The following is a 23,055-nucleotide window of genomic DNA, read 5'->3' as shown; positions in this document are numbered from 1 at the left end:
GAAACCACCCACTCACCCGCCCCCTCCGCTACAGGCTCCGCCCCTTCGGCGGCGACGTCACCGCCGGCCGCCAATAGCGGCGCCGCCCGCGCGGGGTTTCCCGGCCCGCCCCGCGGCGGTGACCTCAGCGGCCGCAGCCAATGGCGGCGCCGCCCGCGCGGGGATTTCCAGCTACGGCGGCCGCGCGGCCTCGGGCTCCGGTAGCGGCGGCGGCGGTGGCGGCGGGGGGGGGACGACGACGACATGGCCCTGCCGCTCGGTGAGCCCGGCCCCGGCAGCGGAGGGGGGAACCGCCCCGGGGAGGGGGGAGCCGGGATCCGCCTGGGGGGGCAGGGGGGCAACCGGGAACGAGGGGGGTCGGGGCCTGAGGAGGGGTCGGGGCCTACCCGGGGAGGGGCTGAGGCAACCGGTTGCTTCTGGGGGGGGGGGTGACCCGGGGGAGGCCCGCCCGGGAGGGTGGGAACGGGGGGGGGGGGGGGGCGTGGTCGCGGGGACCCCCGGTTCGTGCCCTGGGGGGTGGGGACCCCCTGGCACCGGCAAGGGGGGTTAGGCCCTGTCCTTGGGGGGTGTCACGGTCCCGGGGACCCCCGGTTCGTGCCCTGGGGGTTTGGGGGGGCTTGGGTACCCCCTGGCACCGCTAAGGGGGGTGTCACGCTCCTGGGGACCCCCAGTTCGTGCCCTGGGGGTTTGGGGGGGCTTGGGGACCCCGTGGTACCGCTAAGGGGGGACAGGCCCTGTCCTTGGGGGGTGTCACGGTCCCGGGGACCCCCAGTTTGTGCCCTGGGGGTGGGGTGGGGACCCCCTAGTACTGCTAAGGGGGGTCAGGCGCTGTCCTTGGGGGGTGTCACGGTCCCGGGGACCCCTGGTTCGTGCCCTGGGGGTTTGGGGGGGGCTTGGGGACCCCCTGGCACTGCTAAGGGGGGGTGTCACGGTCCTGGGGACCCCCAGTTCGTGCCCTGGGGGTTTGGGGGGGGGGGCTTGGGGACCCCCTGGCACCGCTAAGGGGGGTCAGGCCCCGTCCTCGGGAGGTGTCACAGTCCCAGGGACCCCCGGTTCGTGCCCTGGGGGTTTGGGGGGGGGCTTGGGGACCCCCTGGCACTGCTAAGGGGGGGCAGGCCCTGTCCTTGGGGGGTGTCCCGGTCCCAGGGACCCCCATTTCGTGCCCTGTGGGGGGCTTGGGGACCCCCTGGCACTGGCAAGGCAGGGCAGGCCCTGTTCTCGGGAGGTGTCACGGTCCCGGGGACCCCCTGCTCCCTTCTTTGGGTGGATCCTGGTCCTGGGGATCTCTTCGTTTCTCTCCTGGGGGTGGGTATGGTCCTGAGGGTCCCCCGGTCCCTCTTCTGGGGGAGCTCTGATCCCTTCGCTGGGGACGCTGCGCCCCCCCGCCCCCCAAGTCCTGCTCCCCGGGGTGACAGCGGCGCATCCCCGCAGGAGCTGCCCTGCAGGATCCCGGCCTGGCCATGGCGCACGCCGCACCCGTGACCGGTGAGACCCCCACCCACCCCGAGATCCCGCTGTCCCCTCCCGATCTGTGACCCCAATACCGGAGGCGATCCCAGCATGTCCCCTGCAGCCTGGGGGTCCCCCTCAAGGCCCCCCACGGCTCGGGGAGGTGCTGGAGGGAGACTCAGGGTTTGGTTTTTTTCACCTTCGCAGACGATTTAGGTGAGTGGACCCCGAGGTGCGCGGGCAGCCGGTAAGTTTTGCCGTGTGTTTTTGGGGCACCTCGGCCAGAGCAGGATTCTGGAGCTTCAGGACCCCCCCTTTTCGCATGCCTGGAGTGGCCGGATCCATCCTTCCCCGGGGCCGTGAGCAGGATTTGGGGTGCAGAGCTCTGCAGCGAACCCCCCCGTGGGGATGCGATGGGGTCGAGGGGAGGGGATGGGGCATCTCGTCCCCTGCCGATGGCCGCTCCGTCTTCTGTCCTGAGCGCAAAGGAGGTATTTGTGGGTGGAAACGAGGCAGGATCCGGCCGGTCCTGTCCCCTCCCCTGGCTCGGGGCAAACAGGGGGGGGGGTCACGGCAAGCCCGGAGGGGTCTCACCGGGGACTCGGGGGTCCCCCCCGTCCCGGGGCCGCCCTGACGCCCTCCTCATCCCGCAGAGATTATCGAAGAGGTCATGAAGGAGGACGGTTTCCAGCCGGATCCGGCCCCCGTCCTGCCCAAAGCGTTGCCCAAAGGCTCGGCTAAGCTGGTGGCTCGCGGTTCTAGCCCTGTGGTGGCCGCCCGGCCACTGCACCCACCTGAGCCCTGCCCGCTGGCAGCCGGACTGGCACCCTACGGCGCCGCGGTGCTGCCGGCCAACACGCGCTCCCCGCAGCTCGCCCAGAGCCTCAGCACCCTCTCGCTGTCACCCAAGCTGGGCACGCCGGGCACCGGCGGGCGGCACCGCTGGTCTCTGGAGGAGCTCCTGGAGCCGCCCAAACTGGTGATCACGGAGCAGCCCAAGCAGCGGGGCATGCGCTTCCGCTACGAGTGCGAGGGCCGCTCGGCCGGCAGCATCCTGGGCGAGAGCAGCACCGACGCCAGCAAGACGCTGCCGGCCATCGAGGTGAGCGTGCCGCGCGGCCGGTGCCCGGCTCGGAGGCAGCCCGGGGCGGGCGGGTTGAGGTTAGGGGTGGCAAAAGGGTGCTGGGGGACCGCCAGACCCCCGTGGGTGCCAGGGGGATGCAGGAGCCCCACGGGTGCTGTCCCCATCCTTCAGCGTAGGGGCCTCCCGTGGGCTCGTGTCTCCCTGCGGCGGCGGGTGCCGGAAGGCGCCCGCCCGCTGTGCGGCGGTGCCATGGGCGGGGGGTGTTCGGACCCCAGCGGGTGCTAGAGCCCCCGCGTCAGGGTGCTTTCCCCGCGTCGGCGTAGCCGGCGTCGCGCTGAGGGCTCGCCTCACCGCAGCTGCAGAACTGCCACGCCATCCCCGAGGTGAAGGTGACGGCGTGTTTGGTGTGGAAGGACTGGCCTCACCGCGTCCATCCCCACGGCCTGGTGGGCAAGGACTGCAGCAACGGGCTCTGCGAGGTCATCCTCAAACCCCAGACCAACCCCAAGCACAGGTACGCGATCGGCGGGACGAGGTCCGCCGTCGGCAGGGAGCGGCGCCGGCGCGGTTTTTGGGGGGTTTCCTGGGCGGCGGGAGGTTGGGAGGGGCCTTGGATCCCCTGGGAATTCGGGTGGGGGGAGCCGCCCCCGCAGCACCTCTCTGCTCCGCGGCAGCTTTAGCAACCTGGGCATCCAGTGCGTGAAGAAGAAGGAGATCGAGGCGGCGATAGAGAAGAAGCTGCAGTTGGGAATCGACCCCTTCAAAGGTGAGGGGAGGGCTCAAGCGGAGCCGTCCCGATCGGCGCGGGGGATCCGGATCCCGTGGGACCGTCCCCGCGCCCGCTGAGCGTCCCCTCTCCGCTCCCCCAGCCGGTTCCCTCAAGAACCATCAGGAGGTGGACATGAATGTGGTGAGGATTTGCTTCCAAGCTTCCTACAAGGACAGCTCCGGGCAGACGCGGCACCTCAACCCCGTGCTTTCGGAGCCCATTTTCGACAAGAGTAGGTGGTTGTGGGGGGGCTTCGTGGCCACCGTGGCTACCAGAACCCTCCCTGCTCCGGGATGGGATGGGTGGTGAGGCTGCGGCAGCCGGTTCCTCGCCGGGGCTCGGCTCAGGGTGCGGGATTTGGCCGGGGTTGGTCCCACGGGGCTGGAACCCTTGTGCGATGGCTGGTCGGGAAGAGGCGATCCCGACGGGAATATCCCCGAGCCTGGTCCCGGTGCCCCATCCCGGTTGGATGCCCGGTGCCGGTGCGATGCCTTGGGCGGTTTGGAAGCCGCCGGCTCACAGCCTGAGCCGTGCCGCTGCCCGCAGAGTCCACCAACACCTCGGAGCTGCGGATTTGCCGGATGAACAAGGAGAGCGGTCCCTGTACGGGCGGCGAGGAGCTCTACCTGCTCTGCGACAAGGTCCAGAAAGGTACTGGGAACAAACTGGGAGCAAACTGGGAGCCCTGCAACCCCGCGGGGGCCAAATTATCCCCCGGGAAGGCAGGAACGGGGGCGGAGGGGGGTGACGAACACCGGAGCCGTTGGAAAGTTTTGGGGCTTGGATCCAAATGGGAGCCGCCACCTCCCCCGGGCTCCCGAGCACCCCTGGGTGCTGGAGGGGGGACCCCAAGCGTCGGTAGGCGACTTTGGGGGTGGCGGGGGGGGGGGAGGGGAGGGTCCCGTTGCCTCGTTGACACCCCTCCCCCCCCCCCCCTCAATCCCCGCAGAGGACATCGCGGTGGTTTTCCGGAAGGAGACGTGGGAGGCGCGGGCGGATTTCTCGCAGGCCGACGTGCACCGCCAGGTCGCCATCGTCTTCAAAACGCCGCCGTACCAGCACCTGGAGCTGGCCGAGCCCGTGGAGGTGGAGGTCTTCCTGCAGCGCCTCACCGACAGCGTCTGCAGCGAGTCCTTCCGCTTCACCTACTTGCCCAAGGACCACGGTAGCCACGCGGCCACGTACCCTGGGAGGCGGGGGATAGGGCCACGGGGTGGGGACGGGACCCCCCCCGGGGTCAGGATGTGGCTCATGGGATTGGGGACGGGTCCCCGGGATGGGGACACGGGGTGGGGACAGGACCCTGGGGTCAGGATGTGGCCCATGGGATTGGGGACAGGGGGACAGGCCCCCTGGATGGGGACACGGAGTGGGGACAGGACCCTGGGGTCAGGATGTGGCCCATGGGATTACGGACGGGTCCCCGGGATGGGGACACAGGGTGGGGACAGGACCCTGGGGTTGGGATGTGGCCCTTGGGATTGGGGACAGGTCCCTGGGATGGCGACATGGGGTGGGGACAGGACCCCAGGGGTCAGGATGTGGCCCATGGGATTACGGACGGGTCCCTGGGATGGGGACACAGGGTGGGGACAGGGACACGGAGTGGGTCCAGGACCGCGGGGGTCAGGATGTGGCCCCCAGGATGGGGACAGGTCCCCGGGATGGGGACACAGGGTGGGGACAGGACCCCGGGGTTGGGATGTGGCCCCTGGGATGGGGACAGGTCCCCGGGATGGGGACACGGGGTGGGGACAGGACCCTGGGATGGGGACAGGTCCCCGGGATGGGGACACGGGGGGGGACAGGACCCTGGGGTCAGGATGTGGCTCATGGGATTGGGGACGGGTCCCCGGGATGGGGACACGGGGGGGGACAGGACCCTGGGGTCAGGATGTGGCCCACGGGATTGGGGACAGGGGGACAGGCCCCCTGGATGGGGACACGGAGTGGGGACAGGACCCTGGGGTCAGGATGTGGCCCATGGGATTACGGACGGGTCCCTGGGATGGGGACACAGGGTGGGGACAGGGACACGGAGTGGGTCCAGGACCGCGGGGGTCAGGATGTGGCCCCCAGGATGGGGACAGGTCCCCGGGATGGGGACACAGGGTGGGGACAGGACCCCGGGGTTGGGATGTGGCCCCTGGGATGGGGACAGGTCCCCGGGATGGGGACACAGGGTGGGGACAGGACCCTGGGGTTGGGATGTGGCCCCCGGGATGGGGACAGGACCCTGGGGTCAGGATGTGGCCCATGGGATTAGGGACAGGTCCCCGGGATGGGGACACGGAGTGGGGACAGGTCCCCGGGGGAGTGGGGACAGGACCCTGGGGTCAGGATATGGCCCACGGGATGGGGACAGGTCCCCGGGATGGGGACACGGAGTGGGGACAGGACCCTGGGGTCGGGATGGGGACAGGTCCCAGGGATGGGGGCACGGAGTGGGGACAGCACCCTGGGGTCAGGATGTGGCCCCTGGGATGGGGACAGGTCCCTGGGATGGCGACACGGGGTGGGGACAGGACCCCAGGGGTCGGCATGTGGCCCCCGGGATGGGGACAGGTCCCCGGGGGAGTGGGGACAGGACCCTGGGGTCAGGATGTGGCCCCTGGGATGGGGACAGGTCCCCGGGATGGGGACACGGAGTGGGGACAGGTCCCCGGGGGAGTGGGGACAGGACCCTGGGGTCAGGATATGGCCCCTGGGATGGGGACAGGTCCCCGGGATGGGGACATGGAGTGGGGACAGGTCCCCGGGGGAGTGGGGACAGGACCCTGGGGTCAGGATATGTCCCCTGGGATGGGGACACAGGGTGGGGACAGGACCCTGGGGTCAGGATATGGCCCCTGGGATGGGGACAGGTCCCTGGGATGGGGACAGGGCTTGAAGGACAGGGACACGCAGTGGGGACAGGACCCTGGGGTCAGGATGGGGACAGGTCCCTGGGATGGGGACACGGAGCGGGGACAGGGCCCTGGGGTCAGGATGTGGCCCCCGGGATGGGGACAGGTCCCCGGGATGGGGACGGGGCCGAGGCCAGCGGGGCGGGGAGGGGTCTCTCCGGGTTGGGGACACGGCCGGGGTGACCCGCGGCCGGGCTGGGGACCGCGGGCGCTGCTGACGGCCCCGTCGCCGCCCGCAGACGCCTACGGGGTGAACGTGAAGCGGAAGCGGGGGATGCCCGACGTCCTGGAGGAGCTCTCGGGCTCAGGTGGGTGCCGGCAGGGACCCCCCCGCGGGGGGGAGCACCCACTACCGGGGGGACCCCCACCCCCCACCCCCCCCCCCGTGATGGGTCCCTCACCCCGCGCCCCCTCCCCGCAGATCCCTACGGGATCGAAGCCAAGCGGAGGAGGAAGCCGCCGGGATACATGGATCACTTCGCGCCGCTGCCGCCCGCAGGTGGGGTCCCGGGGGGGGGGGGGGGTGTTGGGGTCCCGGGGGGGGGGGGGGGAGGGGGCTTGGTGGGTGCTGGGGGGGGAGGGGGGGGCGTCAGAAGAGCCCCCCCCCCAAGGGTGGGAGATGGCGCTGGGGTCACGCCCGGGGCTGGGAGGGGTCCCCAAGCCCCCAAGGGCACCCTGGGGTTTGGGAGGGGTCCCCAATGTCACCCCCTGGGGTTGGGAGGGGTCCCCAGGGGTCACCCCGGGGTTGGGAGGGGTCCCCAAGTGCCCAGGGGTCACCCCAGGGTTGGGAGGGGTCCCCAGGGTCACCCCCGGGGCTGGGAGGGGTCCCTAAGGCCACCCCAGGGTTTGGGAGGGGTCCCCAAGAGCCCAGGGTCACCCCCGGGGCTGGGAGGGGTCCCCAGGGGTCACCCCGGGGTTGGGAGGGGTCCCCAGGGTCACCCCCGGGGTTGGGAGGGGTCTCTAAGGCCACCCCAGGGTTTGGGAGGGGTCCCCAAGAGCCCAGGGTCACCCCTGGGGCTGGGAGGGGTCCCCAGGGGTCACCCCGGGGTTGGGAGGGGTCCCCAACGTCCCCCCCTGGGGTTGGGAGGGGTCCCCAAGCCCCCAAGGGCACCCTGGGCTTTGGGAGGGGTCCCCAACGTCACCCCCTGGGGTTGGGAGGGGTCCCCAAGCCCCCAAGGGCACCCTGGGCTTTGGGAGGGGTCCCCAATGTCACCCCCCGGGGCTGGGAGGGGTCCCCAGGGGTCACCCCCGGGGTTTGGGAGGGGTCCCCAGGGGTCACCCCCGGGGTTGGGAGGGGTCTCTAAGGCCACCCCAGGGTTTGGGAGGGGTCCCCAAGTGCCCAGGGTCACCCCTGGGGCTGGGAGGGGTCCCCAGGGGTCACCCCGGGGTTGGGAGGGGTCCCCAACGTCACCCCCTGGGGTTGGGAGGGGTCCCCAAGCCCCCAAGGGCACCCTGGGCTTTGGGAGGGGTCCCCAATGTCACCCCCTGGGGTTGGGAGGGGTCCCCAGGGGTCACCCCGGGGTTGGGAGGGGTCCCCAAGAGCCCAGGGGTCACCCGGGGGCTGGGAGGGGTCCCCAGGGTCACCCCCGGGGCTGGGAGGGGTCCCTAAGGCCACCCCAGGGTTTGGGAGGGGTCCCCAAGAGCCCAGGGTCACCCCCGGGGCTGGGAGGGGTCCCCAGGGGTCACCCCGGGGTTGGGAGGGGTCCCCAACGTCACCCCCTGGGGTTGGGAGGGGTCCCCAAGCCCCCAAGGGCACCCTGGGCTTTGGGAGGGGTCCCCAATGTCACCCCCTGGGGTTGGGAGGGGTCCCCAGGGGTCACCCCCGGGGTTGGGAGGGGTCTCTAAGGCCACCCCAGGGTTTGGGAGGGGTCCCCAAGTGCCCAGGGTCACCCCTGGGGCTGGGAGGGGTCCCCAGGGGTCACCCCGGGGTTGGGAGGGGTCCCCAACGTCACCCCCTGGGGTTGGGAGGGGTCCCCAAGCCCCCAAGGGCACCCTGGGCTTTGGGAGGGGTCCCCAACGTCACCCCCTGGGGTTGGGAGGGGTCCCCAGGGGTCACCCCGGGGTTGGGAGGGGTCCCCAAGAGCCCAGGGGTCACCCGGGGGCTGGGAGGGGTCCCTAAGGCCACCCCAGGGTTTGGGAGGGGTCCTCGAGTGCCCAGGGTCACCCCCAGCCCTGGGAGCAGCCCTGGGGGGACCCCCAAAACCAAGCCCCGCCCCGGGGGGCCGGGGGGGGGGGGGGGGGGGTCAGGAGGACCCCCCCCAGCCCCCCCTAACCCCCCTCCCCTCCCCCCCCCAGAAGACGCCTTCGCCCTCTTCGCCGGGGAGCCGGAACCCTCGGAGGCCCTGCCCCCCTCTACCTCCCCTTCGCCCCCCCAAACCTCCTGCGCGAGGGGCTGCCCCCCCCCCCGTACCCCCAAACGGACTTCCCGGGCCCCGAGCTGCTGGCCGAGCCCCCCGCTTCCCCCCCCGCCGCCCCCCCTTCGCCGACCCCCACCCCACCGCCAGCCTGGGGGGCCCCCCCATGTTCCCCGGGCCCTCCAAGGAGACCGACCTGCGCCTGGGGGACGTCTGAGCCCCCTCCCCCCCCCCCCAGCACCCCAAAACCCCCCCCTCACCGGGGGGGGGGGTCCCCAGCACCCACCCCCCGCCCCTGCCCCGGCCCGGCTGGCCCCGCCGGGGCGGCAAGGAGCCCCCCGGGAAGGTGGCCCCCCCCCCCCGCCAGCGCCCCGCTTTGCACTATATTTATAGGGGGGGGCCCTGCGGTGGCCACCGGGGTGGCTACCGGGGGGGGGGGGGCGCGAGCCACCGGGCCCGCGGGCCCTCAGCCCCCCCGCGCCGGGGACCGGGGGGGGGGAATAAAGCCATGGCCGCCATCGCCCGCCTGGTCCTGCCCTTGGGGAGGGGGGGACTGGGGATACTGGGAGAACTGGTTCGCACTGGAAGTCCCCGTTGGGAAGCACCGGCCGCGCCCCGGCGCTGGGGTTGGTCTGGGGCAGGGGGGCCCGGCTGGCACTGGGACCAGTCTGCCCAGTATGGGACTGGCAATGGCACCAGTCCGCCCAGTATGGGACTGGCACTGGCACTGGGACCAGTCTGCCCGGTATAGCCCTGAGACTGGGACCAGTCTGCCCAGTATAGCCCTGAGACTGGGACCAGTCTGCCCAGTATGGGACTGGCAATGGTACCAGTCTGCCCAGTATGGCACTGGCACTGGCACTGGGACCTGTCTGCCCAGTATGGGACTGGGACCAGTCTGCCCGGTATAGCCCTGAGACTGGGACCAGTCTGCCCAGTATGGCACTGGCACTGGGACCAGTCTGCCCAGTATGGGACTGGGACCAGTCTGCCCGGTATAGCCCTGAGACTGGCACCAGTCTGCCCAGTATGGCACTGGCACTGGGACCAGTCTGCCCAGTATGGCACTGGGACCGGTCTGCCCAGTATGGGACTGGCACTGGGACTGGCACCAGTCTGCCCAGTATGGCACTGGCACTGGTACCAGTCTGCCCAGTATGGCACTGGGACCGGTCTGCCCAGTATGGGACTGGCACTGGGACTGGCACCAGTCTGCCCAGTATGGCACTGGGACCAGTCTGCCCAGTATGGCACTGGCACTGGGACTGGCACCAGTATGGCACTGGCACTGGGACCAGTCTCCCCAGTATAGAACGGTGATTGGGACTGGGGCCAGTCTGCCCGGTATAGAACTGGGACTAGGACTGGAACTGGGACCAGTCTGCCCAGTATAGCCCTGGGACTGAGACCAGGACTGGGACCAGGACCAGTCTGGCCCAATATCCCCCTGGAATTGAGACCAGTCTGCCCAGTATAGCCCTGGGACTGGGACCGGGACTGGGACCAGTCTGCCCAGTATAGAATTGGGATTGGGACCAGGACCAGTCTGCCCAGTATAGCCCTGGCACTAGGACCAGGACCAGTCTGCCCAGTATAGCCCTGGGACTGGGATCAGCCTGGCCCAATATCCCCCTGGAACTGGGACCAGCCTGGCCCAGTATCCCCCTGGAACTGGGACCAGCACCAGGACCAGCCTAGCCCAGTATCCCCCTGGAACTGGGACCAGCACCAGGGCCAGCCTGGCCCAGTATCCCTTGGGGACTGGGACCAGGACCAGCTTGGCCCAGTATTGCCCTGGGACTGGGACCAGCCTGGCCCAGTATAGCCCAAGGACGGGGACCAGCCTGCCCAGTATAGCCCAGGGACTGGGACCAGCACCGGGACCAGTCTGCCCCAGTATAGCCCAAGGACGGGGACCAGCCTGGCCCAGTATAGCCCAGGGACTGGGACCAGCACCGGGACCAGCCTAGCCCAGTATAGCCCGGGGACTGGGACCAGCACCGGGTCCAGCCTGGCCCAGTATCGCACTGGAACTGGGACCAGTACAAGGACCAGCCTGGCCCAGTATAGTCCGGGAACTGGGACCAGCACTGGGACCAGCCTGGCCCAGTATCCCACTGGGACTGGGACCAGCACCGGGCCCAGCCTGGCCCAGTATAGCCCTGGGACTGGGACCAGCACGGGGACCAGTCCGCCCCAGTATAGTCCAGGGACTGGGGCCAGCACCAGGCCCAGCCTGGCCCAGTATCCCACTGGGACTGGGACCAGCACGGGGACCAGCCTGGCCCAGTAGAGCCCTGGAACCGGGACCAGTACGAGGACCAGCCTGGCCCAGTAGAGCCCAGTATAGCCCTGGGATAGGGACCAGCCCCGGCCCCGCTGCCCCGGCCCCGCCCTCGCCACAGGCCCCGCCCCTCTGCCCCGCCCCTCTGCCCCCGCCCACCCGCCACGTCACCCCGCCCCAATGCGCAGCGCCCCGCCCCTTCACCCACCCCTCACTTCCGCTTCCGGGTCGCTCCATGGCGGCGGGCCCGGCGGTGAGTGAATAATGGCGGCGGGGCCGCCTCCACCCATGGGTTCCCCCCCCCCCCAAATCCCCCCGTGTGGGCCCCCCCCCCCCCCACCGGGGCAGCGGCTACCGGTCACGGTGCGGCCTTGGCGGCGGGACTCACCCGCGGCCTGCGCCCGGGGCGCCGGGGGCGGCCCTGTCCCGCCGCAAGGCCTGGGGGGTGCCCGGTGTGTCCAGTCCCCCCCCAGTCCCGGGGGGTCCCGGTGTCCCCAGCCCCGGGGGGTGGCTCTGTCCCCCCTCCCAGCCCCGGGAGGTGCCCGGTGGCCCCAGCCCCGGGGGGTGGCCCTGTCCCCCAGCCCCGGTGGCTTCCCGGTGGCCCCAGCCCCGGGGGGTGGCCCTGTCCCCCAGCCCCGGTGGCCCTGTCCCGGGGGGTGGCCCTGTTCCCTCTCCCAGCCCCGGGGGGTTCCTGGTGTCCCCACGCCAGGGGTGGCCCTGTCCTCCCCCCGCAAGCCCCGGGGGTTCCCGGTGTCCCCGTCCCCAATCCCGGGGGGGTTCCCAGTGTCCCCAGCCCCGGCGGGTCCCAGTATCCCCACCCCGGGGGTGTCCGTGCCCCCAGCCCCAGGAGGTGCCCGGTGTCCCCGCCCCGGGGGCGTCCTTGTCCCCCTCCAGCCCCGGGGGTGCCCAGTGTCCCCATCCCGGGAGGTGGCCCTGTCCCCCAGCCCCGGGGGGGTGCCCGGTGTCCCCACCCCGGGGGGGTTCCCGGTGTCCCCGCCCCAGGGGTCCCCCCCCTAACGCAGCCTTCCACCCTCAGGCAGGGAACAACCATCCGAGCTCCTCTTCCTCCCCGGCGCCCGGCAGGAGCCCCGCCGGCCCGGTGACAGCCGGGGGACGCCAGGATGTGGCACGAGGCCCGCAAACACGAGCGCAAGCTGCGGGGGATGATGGTGGATTATAAGAAGCGAGCGGAACGCCGCAGGGAGTACTACGAGAAGATCGTGAGTGGCCCCCGTCCTCGTCCCTTCCCCGGGGACGGCGGTGGCCCCTCACCGTCCCTCGGTGGGCCCCGATTTGGGGTGCGCCGGGGGCGTTTGGGGACCACCCGGGCGCTCCCCCTTTTCCTCAGGGTTCTCCCTTTTCCCCAGGGCTGGAGGCTCGGGGCTCCCCCTCTTCCCTGGGGCTCAGGGCTCCCCCTTTTCTCCAGCACTGGAACCTCGGGGCTCCCGCTTTTTCCCAAGGCTCAGGGTTCCTGCTCCCCCTTTTCCCTGAGGCTCAGGGCTCCCCTTTTTCCTCAGGGCTCCCCCTTTTCTCTGAGGCTCGGGGCTCCCCTTTTTCCTCAGGGCTCCCCCTTTTCCCTGAGGCTCAGGGCTCCTGCTCCCCCTTTTCCCCATGGCCCAGGGCTCCTCCTTTTCCTTGAGGTTCCAGGCTCCCCCTTTTCCCCAAGGCTCAGGGCTCCCGCTCCCCCTTTTCTCCAGCGCTGGAGGCTCAGGGCTCCCCCTCTTCCCTGTTGTTCCGGGCTCCTGCTCCCCTTTTTCCCAAGGGCTCAGGGCTCCCCTTTTCCCTGAGGCTCCGAGCTCCTGCTCCCCCTTTTCCCTGAGGCTCCGAGCTCCCGCTCCCCCTTTTTCCTGAGGCTCCGAGCTCCCGCTCCCCCTTTTCCCTAGGGCTCGGGGCTCCCCCTTTTCTCCAGCACTGGAGAATCAGGGCTTCCTTTTTCCCTGTCATTCCAGGCTCCTGCTCCCCCTTTTCCCCAGGGCTCGGGGCTCCCCCGCTTTCCCCAGGGCTCCCGCTCCCCCTTTTCCCTGAGGCTCGGGGCTCCCCCCTTTCCCCAAAGCTCAGGGCTCCCCCTGTTCCCCAAGGCTTGGGGCTCCCGCTCCCCCTTTTCCCCAGCGCTGGAGGCTCAGGGCTCCCCCTTTTCCCCGAGGCTCCTGTTCCCCCTTTTCCCTGAGGCTTGGGGCTCCCGCTCCCCCTTTTCTCCGGCGCTGGAGGCTCAGGGCTCCCCTTTTTCCCCAAAGCTTGGGGCTCCCCTTCCTTATTTTCTACCCCTCGGTGGTTTTATTCCTTTTTTTAATTTCTTTTTCGCCCCCGGGGGTTTCTGCTCCTCCTAGAAAAAGGACCCGGCCCAGTTTCTCCAGGTGCACGGCCGCGCCTGCAAGGTTCACCTGGACTCTGCCGTCGCGCTGGCCGCCGAGAGCCCCGTCAACATGTGAGTAGCCCCGCGCGGGGCCGTGGTTCTCCCTGGAGGGGTTCGGGGAGGAGCGGTCGGTCCCTCTTCGAAGGCGTCACCTTCCCCGGGGGCTCTCGTGCGGTCGCAGCGGCTTTGAGAGGCGCCGACCTCGCCGGCGCGGGTTTGGGGTGAAGGAGGGGGGAGGATTTTTGCCCGGCTGGCGGCACGTCCCCGGCTTCTCGGCTCCTCGTAGCGCAGCCCCGCGTCCCTCCCGCCCCGGGGAATGAAATCTGGGCCAGTGTCTCCTCCTCGAAGCCGTATAAAAAGGATTCGGCTCCTCCTCTTCCTCCGCCAGAGCTTCTAGGAGACGCCGCTGCGGCAAACGAATCGGTTCCCCCCCGCTCCCCGCTCGGGAGTGACTAACGCAGGAGAGCCCAGCGCGCCCGCCGGTGCTCGAAAGGCGGGGGGGGGGGGGGGGGTTCGTGCGGGTCTGGGGGGGCCCTGCTCCTCCTCAGGGGGGTGAGGGGGGCTTCCCGCCTCTCCCCCAACCCTAACAACCTCCTTTCGCCCCGCAGGATGCCCTGGCAGGGGGACACGAACAACATGATCGACCGTTTCGACGTGCGAGCGCACCTGGATTATATCCCCATGTACACCCCGCCCTTGCTGAACCCCATGTAAGCACCCCGCTTCGACGGGAGCGGCCGGGGGCCGGCTCAGGCCTTTTCGGGGCTTTTTTTGGAGCGGTTGGCTGAGGTTTCGGAGCCGGCGTCGCCGCAGGGCTGCTTTTTAGACTCTGTTTTTGTACTGGGACCAGCGCAGAGATCCCAGGACAAGGAGGATAAGCTGGAGCGAGCGCAGAGGGACGGGTAGGGCCGGAGCACAGGGGGAACCCCAGAGCGGCTTTTCCCTACCTAAAAAGTTCAAGAGGAGGGAGTTGAGCTCTTTGTAGCAAGAGGGCGTGATGAAAAGGCCACAATTAGAGCGAGGGAGTTAATTAAGCAGCGACGCAGCCCCCAGAGGCTGGCGGGGTCTCCGGCTCTGGAGAGAAGCGACGCTCGGCTGGACGGGGGGGCTGCTGTAGTCGGGGAGGGGGCAGAGAGCAAATTCCCCCCCCCCCCCCGCCCCAGGGCTGGGTCCGTGGAGAGCAGCCAGGTTCCCTCGGCCTCGGCGCGAGCTCTGGAGAGGAGCTGGATCCCTTTGCTGGGTTTCCAGAGGAATCCTGGATCTGATCCTCAGCCTGCAAACCCCAGCCCTGATGTCTCCCATCCGAGCGGGAAGAGGCCGTGGTTTTTCCGCGGTCCAAAATCCCTTGGGGAGAGGGGAACCTCCGTCTCCCCAGAGGCTCGTGAGCACCAACGGCTGCGTCTTGCTCCTTTCCAGCTCCCCCGAGCAGGAGTCTGATGAGAGAAAGTGCAACTACGAGCGGTACCGAGGCCTGGTGCAGAACGATTTTGCCGGCAGTAAGCGTCTCGTGCAGGCGGGAGGGTCGGGGCCGCGCCGAGACAGGGCGAGCCCCCGCGATTCGGGGGCAATCCCGGCTCTTTTGGGGCACGGCGAGGTCTCATCCCCGCTCTGGGGGTGGCGGAGCGCTGGGAGAGCTGCGTCCCCTCTAACGAGCTGCGGTTCATCAGCTCTCGGAGCTGTTCTCGCTCAAGCGGGCGTAAAGCAGGCTGGTAACTTCCCTCTGTGGTTGCAGTCTCGGAGGAGCAGTGTCTCTATCAGATCTACATCGACGAGCTCTACGGGGGACTCCAGAAGCCAAACGAAGATGAAAAAAAGAAGTGAGTGCGAGAAGAGGTGACGGAGGACGGTTGTCGCGTCCCTGTCCTCCTGGGCTGTGCTGGGAGCGCGGCTCCGCAGCCTCGGAAACACCCGCTCTTCAACTGGTCCCAGTTTTCCCTCTACTGGGGTGGGAGCGAGCAGCCGCCGGCTGCGCCGTCCTCCCTCGGCGACGCTCTGGCGTTCTCCCCTGCGCCTCCGCGCCGAAAGGTCCCTCCCTGTCCCCGTTCCTGGGGCTGAAGCTGCGGTGGTTGAGGAGGGAGGCGGAGGAAGGGCTGGTTTCTTCTCCCCGGGGAAACTTTCGGCCCCGGCGCGGAGCCGCCGCGCGCGAGGGGAGAGGCGGGCGAGGCCTAAGCGTGTCTGTCCCCAGGTTGGCGGAAAAAAAGGCTTCCATCGGCTACACGTACGAGGACAGCACCGTGGCTGAGCTCGAGAACTCCTTGGAGAAGCGAGGAGAGGAGGAAGACTCCGAGGAAGACAGCAACACGGACGAAGACGAAGTCATCCCCGATATCGGTAAGGGGGGGAGGGGGCTGCTCCGGCGGCCGTGCCGAGCCCTGCCTCGCGGCGCGGCTCGGGGTGCGCTGAGCTGCCCGCGCTCGACCCGCAGATGTGGAAGTGGACGTGGACGAGTTGAACCAGGAGCAAGTGGCCGACCTGAACAAGCAGGCCACCACCTACGGCATGGCGGAGGGCGATTTTGTCAGGTACGGCCGGGGAAAGCCCCGGCAACGCGGCCGAGCCTCGCCGCTGCCTCCCCTTCTCGCCGGGGGCTGAATCCCTCGCGGCCGTCCTTGTCTCTAGGATGAGGCACCCCCAAAAAAAGATCTCCCCCGAGCGCAGGCTCCCTTTCCGCCGGTGTTTATTGAGGGTCGCTCTTTTTTTTCGGGGTGGGGGAAGGATGTTGCGGAAGGACAAAGAGGAGGCGGAAGCAATTAAAAACGCCAAAGCCCTGGAAGAGGAAAAGGCGATGTATTCGGTAAGGGGAGCTCCGGCCGGCTCTGCCTCGGCCTTTAGCGGGCCGGGGGCTTCCCGGGGCGCCGCGTGGCCCCCCGCGATGCTGACAGAGGCACCTCTGTCGCCCGTGGGGGGCCGGTAAACGCCCGCGGCGGCTTCGCCCCCGTCTCTTAGCTCAAGGTGCTCTCCTAGGGCCGTCGCTCTCGCCGCCAGAGGAGGGAATTCCGGGAGAAACGCTTGAAAGGGAGGAAAATCAGCCCGCCCAGGTGAGCTCCTCGAGCCCGGCAGCCGGGACGGGGCTCCCAGAGCTCGGCCGCGGCCTTGGTCCGCTCGGATCCGTCCCAGGCGTCATCCGTGCCCGTCCCGGCTTGCGCGGGGCGCCGGGAGCTCTGTCCCCTGGCGACGTCTTCCCGATTTCTCCTTCCCTAACGCCCTCTCCTTCCGCAGCTACGCACGGAGAGACAGCCCCACCTACGATCCCTACAAACGGTGAGCGGCCGCGGCCCCGCCGCCGGTGGGGAACTGGCACCCGGCGGTTTTGGGGAGGGGAGCGTTTTCGGCAACTGAAACCGCCTCCCTCCTCGCCACCTCGCAGCTCCCCTTCGGAGTCCACCTCCGAATCCCGTTCCCGTTCCCGTACCCCATCTCCCGGTCACGAGGAGAAGATCACCTTCATCACCAGCTTCGGCGGCAGCGACGAGGAAGCGGCGGCGGCATCGGCGCAAACCGGCGGCGTTCCCGGAAAAACCACCGCGCTCGGCAAACAGCGCTCCGCCCCAGGACAGCCGGGCAGCGCCGCGGCAGGTCATAGCACCTCGTCCCGGTCGGTAACTCTCCCATCCGGCTCGCTTTCCCAACCCTTATCCGCAGAGACGCTGGCAGGGGGACGCTCCCGACGCCGTGGCCCGGCTGCTGGCGCTTCTCAAGGCGGGGGGAAACGCGGCGGGAGGGAGCGGGTGGGTTCTCCGTCACGTAACCACGCGGGCACCCGCACCCGTGCCGGCGCAGGGCTCGCCGGCTCAGCGAGGGTCTTCCTGGAGATGGGCGGGATCGAGGGGCTGGAATTTGGGGGCGAATCAAGCCGCCTCCTGCCCTAAAAGAAAGAGCCGGCTCCTGGGGAGGGAATGGGGGCGGCCGTCGCGGCTCCTTTCCCGGCACGGCCGGAGATCCGGGGGGCTTGGTGCCCCCCGAGCGGAGCGCAGGCCGTCGCGGCTGCACCTGGCGGCACGATGGCGGCATGGGGCAGGGGAGAGGTTCCCGCTCCCTCCTCACGGCTCAGCCGCCGGCACCCGCGGGGCTGTTGGCACGGTCCGGCCGTGCCCTTGCCGCGCGGCACCCGCCGGTGCTGGGGGCAACGAGGGGCCCGGCCCCTCGGCGCTCATCCCGCGTGCCAACAGCTCGTCCCGTCTCTCCCTTCCAGGAGACGCTCCTCTTCTTCCTCCACCTCCCCGTCCTCCTCCTCGTCTTCCAGCTCCCGCTCCAGCTCCCGCTCGCACCGAGGCGGCGGCTACCACCGCTCCAGCCGCTACTGCCGCTCCCACAGCCGCCGGTACTCTCGCTCCCGCAGCCGCAGCCGCCGCTACTCGGGAGGGGGCTCGCGGGACAGCCGCCGCCGTTCCAGATCCTATTCCCCCGACCGGGGATATCGCTACAGCTCCCGCCGCCGCTCCAGGTGAGCTCTGCCTTCGCCTCTCCCAGTTTCTCCCAGTTTCACCCCGGTTCTTCACTGGGCTCCTCCGCGGCGAGCTTCGCCGGTGGCTCGTCGCCTTCCCGCTCAGCCGGAGGCCGCGGCACCGTCCCCCCCCGCCGCCTCTTCAAGCCGAACCAGCCCACGCGTCTCGCCCTCTCCCTCCCGCTCGAGTGGACCAGACTGGTCCCAGTTTGTTACTGAGAGTCCCACACTGGTCCCCGTATCCAAAAAAAACCCGTCTCGCCGGTGTTAAAGGGGAAAACGTCCCTGCTGGCGGGCGGCTTCACCCCCGGCGCCGCGGGAGGCCGCCAGCTCCCCCAGCGCCGTCTCTGCTCGCTGCCGGGGTGCCTTTGGGTGCCCCCCCCCCCCCGCCACCCTTGACTCCCCGTCCGCAGGAGCCGTTCCAGGTCCGGGGACCGCTACCGGCGAGGCGGCAGATCCAGCCGGCACTGGAGCAGCAGCCGGAGCAGCCGAAGCCTCAGCGATTCCCGAAGTCGCAGCAAATCGGCGTCTCCCGTGCGAGAGAAACCGCCGAGGCCCGCAGCGTCGCCCGCCGTGGGGGAGAAACTGAAAAAGTGAGGGGAGGGGAAGAACGGGGGGCAGCGGGGGGAGGGCGAGCGCCCCCGATCCCCGCTTGCTTTTTGTTTTTCTCCCCTTTCTAGGGCTGACACTGCTGCTGGTAAAGAGACAGGAGCTGCCAAAGTCAGTAAGAATTTAACCTCCCCTGTTTAATTGGCATCACTGCAGAGCAGGCTGAGGGACACGGAGGTGCCGGGACCGGCGCCGGGTGCCCCCGCGCCCCGCTGCGTCCCCCTCCTCGTCCGGGCCCCGATCCTGCTCCCTCCTTGGAGCTGGGAGGGTGCTGCCGGGCGGGAGCGGGGGCCGCGGGCAGCGCGGGTGGGTGGGGGAACCCCCTGGGGATCTGCGGCGAAACGGGGGGGCTGCGCGCCCTGGGTCCAGGCCGGCGCCGGCGGCTGTCCCCGGCGAGGGTGGCAGGGGGCTGGGGGAGCCCCTCGCCCGCCGACGGGGCGTAGGGCACGGCCGTCCTCTTCCGTGAGCCCACAGGCCACCCCGGCGTCCCCAAGCCGTAGCCGCGCGTCCCCCGGCGCGGGTGCCACCTCCCGGGGCCGCGGGCGCTGCGGCGGGGAGCGGCTCAGGCTTCCGGGCGTTCGTCCCCGCAGCACCCACGGGCGCTCGGGGACGGGGTGCCAGCACCGGCGAAAGCCCCGGCGACGCGGGCAGGGGCACCCGGACCCCGCCGAGGGGTTTGGGGGGGTTGCGCGGAGGCGTCGCCGTCACCGGCGCCGGCGCTCGAAGCCGCGGGGGGGGTGGGGGGGGAGGTTTGGAGAGCCCGGAGTGGGGGGGCGGGAGGGGGGTCGCCGGACCGGACCAGCGTGGCTACAACGCGTCCTCGTCCCGCGTCCTCGTCCCCTTCCCACGCGGCTCCGCTTTCCTCGCAGCCCAAACTGACGCCGCAGGAGAAGCTGAAGCTGCGGATGCAGAAGGCGCTGAACCGGCAATGTAAGCGCCGCCCGCGCTCCCCCGGCCCCTCCGCTCCCCCTCCGAAACCCTCCCATTTCTTTCTTTCGTTTTGGTTTTGTGTTCTTTTTTTTTTTTTTTCCAGTTAAAGCCGATAAAAAAGCGGCGCAGGAAAAAATGCTGCAACAGGAACACGAGAGACAGGTAGGGGAGGGCGCGGGGAAGCCGCCGGCGCGGCGGCGGAGCGCCGGAGCCGGTTAACGGGAGGTTTTTCCCTCTTGCAGGAGCGGGAGGACGAGCTGCGAGCCATGGCCCGAAAAATCCGCATGAAGTAAATCCTCTCCCGCCCCTCCGGTGGATCCGGTGGATCCGGGGTGCAGCGCGATCCCCTCGTTTGTTTTTTTTTTTTCCCGTTCTCCGCAGGGAGAGAGAACGCCGGGAAAAGGAGCGGGAAGAGTGGGAGAGGCAGTACAGCCGGCAGAGCCGGTCCCCGTCCCCGCGTTACGGTGAGTGCCGGGAGCCCGGGAAGGGGTTCGGGAAAGAAAAGGTGCCGTATTTTGGGGGGAAAAAAGGTGGAAAAGGGGCCTGGCGTCACCTGAAGGCGTTCCCTTTGCCTTGCAGGTCGGGAATACAGCTCCTCCCGGAGGTAGGTCCCCTTCTCCCGCCCCGCGGGTGAGGGTCCCGGTGGCCGGGCTTCCCCGGGGATCCCCGCTCTCAGCCCCCCGTCTCCCCGCTTCCGCAGGCGTTCCCGTTCCCGCTCCCGCAGCCCTCACTACCGGCACTGACGGCGCCGCCGCCGGCAAATAAAGACGGCAAAACCCGCCTCTCGCTGCGTTTTCTCCCCTGGAAGAAACTAATTATGGTCAGAAAATGGTAGAAAAAGGGATTTTATTTTGGTTTTAATTAATAATCAGTCGAGGAGGAAGGAGTAGGCCAGGACGTCGGCGCAGCGCAGGAGCGCGGCGGCCTGCACGCCGAGCGGGGTGCGCAGGGCGTCCACCTGGAAGGCGACGGCTTCCACGTCGGCGGCGCCGAAGACGGCGTCCACCCGAACCCCGGCCCGTAGGCAGAACCGCGTGGGGCGGCCCCGGGCGGCCGCCAGCCCCCTCAGGTAGCGTTGCCGAAGGGTTGCCGCCGCCGCCGTGGTCGCCGTCGTCGTGGGTTCCCCCCCCAGCAGCGCTTGGAAGCGGGGGGAGGTGGGGCTGAAACCCCGGCTGCGGCCGTCGGGGCCCCGCGGCAGCCGTAGGACCCCCACCGGCACCGGTACCGGCATGGCGGCTCCTGGGGGGGGCGGGGGTTGTGTGTCACCCGTGTTTTCCTTCCCCTGGGGGTCCCGGCCCCCCCATGGGAGCTGCATCCCTGTGGCACCCCCACCCCGCAGAGCCCCCCCACCCCCCCATGGTCCTCCCGGGCTCTCCACAGACCCCCCCATGAGACCCACGGACCCCCAAGACCCCCCCCGTGAGACCCAGGGACCCCCAAGACCCCCATGTGACCCATGGAACCCAAAGCCCCCCCCACAAGACCCACGGAGCCCCAAGGCCCCCCCTTGAGACCCATGGATCCCCAAACCCCCCCTGAGACCCATAGACCACCAGAACCCCCCCATGAGACCCACGGACCCCCAGTCCCCCCCACGAGACCCATGGATCCCCAAAGCCCCCCCATGAGCCCCATGGAACCCCCAAACCCCCCGATGAGACTCATGGATCCTCAAGACCCCCCTCATGAGACCCATGGAGCCCCAAAGCCCCCCTGAGACCCATGGAGCCCCCAAACCCCCCCATGAGCCCCATGGAACCCCCAAACCCCCCCATGAGACCCACGGACCCCCAAAGCCCCCCATGAGACCCATAGACCACCAGAACCCCCCCCCATGAGACCCACGGACCCCCAAGACCCCCCCCCTGAGACCCATGGAGCCCCAAAACCCCCCCATGAGACTCACGGACCCCCAAAGCCCCCCTGAGATCCAGGGACCCCCAAAACCCCGCCATGAGATCCACAGACCCCCCTGAGACCCACGGAGCCCCAAAGACCCCCCCATGAGAGCCAGGGACCCCCAAGGACCCCCTGAGACCCATCGATCCCCAAAACCCCCCCATGAGCCTCATGGAACCCCCAAAACCCCCCCATGAGACCCACGGAACCCCCAAAGACCCCCCATGAGACCCACGGACCCCCAGAACTGCCCCTGAGCCCCACAGAGCCCCAAAGACCCCCCTATGAGAGCCAGGGACCCCCAAAACCTCCCCTGTGAGACCCACGGACCCCCAAGCCCCCCACGAGACCCATGGATCCCCAAAGCCCCTCATGAGACCCAAGACTCCCCTCCACAAGACCCATGGACCCCCAAAACCCCCCCATGAGCCCCATGGACCCCCAAGACCCCCCCATGAGCCCCATGGACCCCCAAGACCCCCCAAGACCCATGGATCCCCAAAACCCCCCCATGAGACTCATGGATCCTCAAGACCCCCCGAGACCCACGGAGCCCCAAAGACCCCTCCTGAGACCCAGGGACTCTCCAGACCCCCCGAGACCCAGGGACCCCCAAGACCCCCACGAGACCCATGGATCCCCAAAACCTCCCCCCTGAGACCCACGGAACCCCCAAAGCCCCACACGAGACCCATGGAACCCCAAACCCCCCCATGAGACTCACGGATCTTCAAGACCCCCCATGAGACCCACGGAGCCCCACACCTGCCCTTGAGACCCACGGAGCCCCAAAGACCACACACCCCCCCCCCCCCGAGACCCAGGGACCCTCAAGGACCCCCCGAGACCCATGGATCCCCAAAACCCCCCCGAGACCCACGGAACCCCCAAAGCCCCCCCATGAGACCCACGGACCCCCAGAACTGCCCCTGAGACCCACGGAGCCCCAAAGACCCCCCCAAGAGACCCACGGACCCCCAAAGCCCCCCTGAGACCCAGGGACCCCCAAAACCCCGCCATGAGACCCACAGACTCCCCCGAGACCCACGGAGCCCCAAGACCCCCCTGAGACCCAGGGGCCCTCAAGACCCCCACGAGACCCATGGATCCCCAAAACCCCCCCATGAGACTCATGGATCCTCAAGACCCCCCGAGACCCACGGACCCCCAAAGCCCCCCATGAGACCCACAGACCACCAGAACCCCCCTGAGACCCACGGACCCCCAAAGACCCCCCTGAGACCCAGGGACTCTCAAGACCCCCCTGAGACCCAGGGACCCCCAAGACCCCCCCACGAGACCCATGGATCCCTAAAACCCCCCCATGAGACCCACGGACCCCCAAACCCCCCCGAGACCCACGCCCCCCTCTGTGCCCCCCAGAAGCCCCCCCCCACCCCGCCGTGCCCCCCATGGTGCCACCCCCCAACTCCCTGCCCCCCCACAGAGCCCCCCCGCCCCACGGGACCCCCGTGCCCGCCGTGGGAGCCCCCCCCCCATCCCCTAAGACCCCCCGGGTCCCCATACAGCCCCCAAAGCCCCCCCCCGTACCGCCGGGCACGGACACGCGTGGGCGCTCAGGCCGGGGGCTCCGCGCATGCGCGCCGCGGGCCGCAGATTCGCCTTAACGGGGACGGGACCGGGGCGGGGGGTCACGGTGCTTCCCCGGGTGTCTCCGTCCCCTCCCCGGCCGTCGGTGAGCGCCGCCGCCGCCGCCTCCTCCTCTTCCTCCTCCTCCTCCTCCTCCTCTTCACGCCGTGGCGAAAGTGCGGCCGCGAAGCCCGCGCCGCTCCCGCCGCCGGCCGCTCGCCATTCGCTTCCGCAGATTCGCCACCGCCGCCCGCGCCGCTCCCGGTACCGGAGCGGGGCCGAACGCAGCGGCCGCGTCCCATCCCCGTTTGGTTTTTTTTCTTCCCCCCCCCCCCCCCCCCTCCCCGCTTCTCTCCGTCCTCCCCCGCTTCTCCTTCCCCGCCG

At 69.9% G+C, this 23,055-nt stretch overlaps 3 protein-coding genes across 7 annotated transcripts; 2 read left to right on the top strand and 1 right to left on the bottom strand.

The window, feature by feature from the left end:
• The first annotated feature begins 118 nt into the window (after nucleotides 1-118).
• Nucleotides 119-12,066, top strand: RELB (RELB proto-oncogene, NF-kB subunit). Of its 5 annotated transcripts, none has more exons than XM_087729789.1 (11): nucleotides 119-259; nucleotides 1,657-1,940; nucleotides 2,103-2,551; nucleotides 2,890-3,047; nucleotides 3,208-3,299; nucleotides 3,403-3,534; nucleotides 3,849-3,953; nucleotides 4,252-4,467; nucleotides 6,448-6,516; nucleotides 6,630-6,707; nucleotides 8,504-9,059. In XM_087729789.1, the coding sequence occupies exons 2-11, from the start codon at nucleotides 1,772-1,774 to the stop codon at nucleotides 8,953-8,955; spliced, it is 1,920 nt and encodes a 639-aa protein (XP_087585915.1). In that variant the 5' UTR covers nucleotides 119-259; nucleotides 1,657-1,771; the 3' UTR covers nucleotides 8,956-9,059. The 5 variants fall into 5 exon arrangements, with proteins under 5 accessions (XP_087585915.1, XP_087585919.1, XP_087585916.1 ...); XM_087729793.1 differs by lacking the exons at nucleotides 119-259; nucleotides 8,504-9,059 and adding exons at nucleotides 1,432-1,485; nucleotides 11,883-12,066; XM_087729790.1 differs by lacking the exon at nucleotides 119-259 and adding an exon at nucleotides 1,432-1,485 and having other exon boundaries at nucleotides 8,507-9,059.
• CLASRP (CLK4 associating serine/arginine rich protein) lies at nucleotides 11,927-19,964 on the top strand. The gene is made up of 20 exons (XM_087729787.1): nucleotides 11,927-12,066; nucleotides 13,174-13,271; nucleotides 13,808-13,909; nucleotides 14,616-14,695; nucleotides 14,932-15,016; nucleotides 15,385-15,530; nucleotides 15,625-15,721; nucleotides 15,915-15,993; nucleotides 16,164-16,237; nucleotides 16,419-16,460; nucleotides 16,567-16,794; nucleotides 17,392-17,643; nucleotides 18,057-18,236; nucleotides 18,324-18,363; nucleotides 19,122-19,182; nucleotides 19,286-19,344; nucleotides 19,425-19,471; nucleotides 19,564-19,646; nucleotides 19,762-19,786; nucleotides 19,883-19,964. The coding sequence occupies exons 1-20, from the start codon at nucleotides 11,968-11,970 to the stop codon at nucleotides 19,923-19,925; spliced, it is 1,920 nt and encodes a 639-aa protein (XP_087585913.1). The 5' UTR covers nucleotides 11,927-11,967; the 3' UTR covers nucleotides 19,926-19,964.
• A 47-nt stretch (nucleotides 19,965-20,011) lies between these two features.
• On the bottom strand, nucleotides 20,012-22,884 carry GEMIN7 (gem nuclear organelle associated protein 7). Its single transcript, XM_087729794.1, has 2 exons — nucleotides 22,633-22,884; nucleotides 20,012-20,421 (listed from the first exon to the last, which is right to left on the bottom strand). The coding sequence occupies exon 2, from the start codon at nucleotides 20,411-20,413 to the stop codon at nucleotides 20,051-20,053; it is 363 nt and encodes a 120-aa protein (XP_087585920.1). The 5' UTR covers nucleotides 20,414-20,421; nucleotides 22,633-22,884; the 3' UTR covers nucleotides 20,012-20,050.
• Between the last annotated feature and the right edge of the window lie 171 nt (nucleotides 22,885-23,055).

Source organism: Nipponia nippon, unplaced genomic scaffold, assembly GCF_047370975.1.
Source record: "Nipponia nippon isolate SJK-2023a ecotype South Korea unplaced genomic scaffold, ASM4737097v1 scaffold_46, whole genome shotgun sequence".
Classification (NCBI taxonomy): domain Eukaryota; kingdom Metazoa; phylum Chordata; class Aves; order Pelecaniformes; family Threskiornithidae; genus Nipponia; species Nipponia nippon.
The sequence above is the reverse complement of the archived record's forward strand: the minus strand, read 5'-3'. Positions and strand labels throughout refer to the sequence as shown.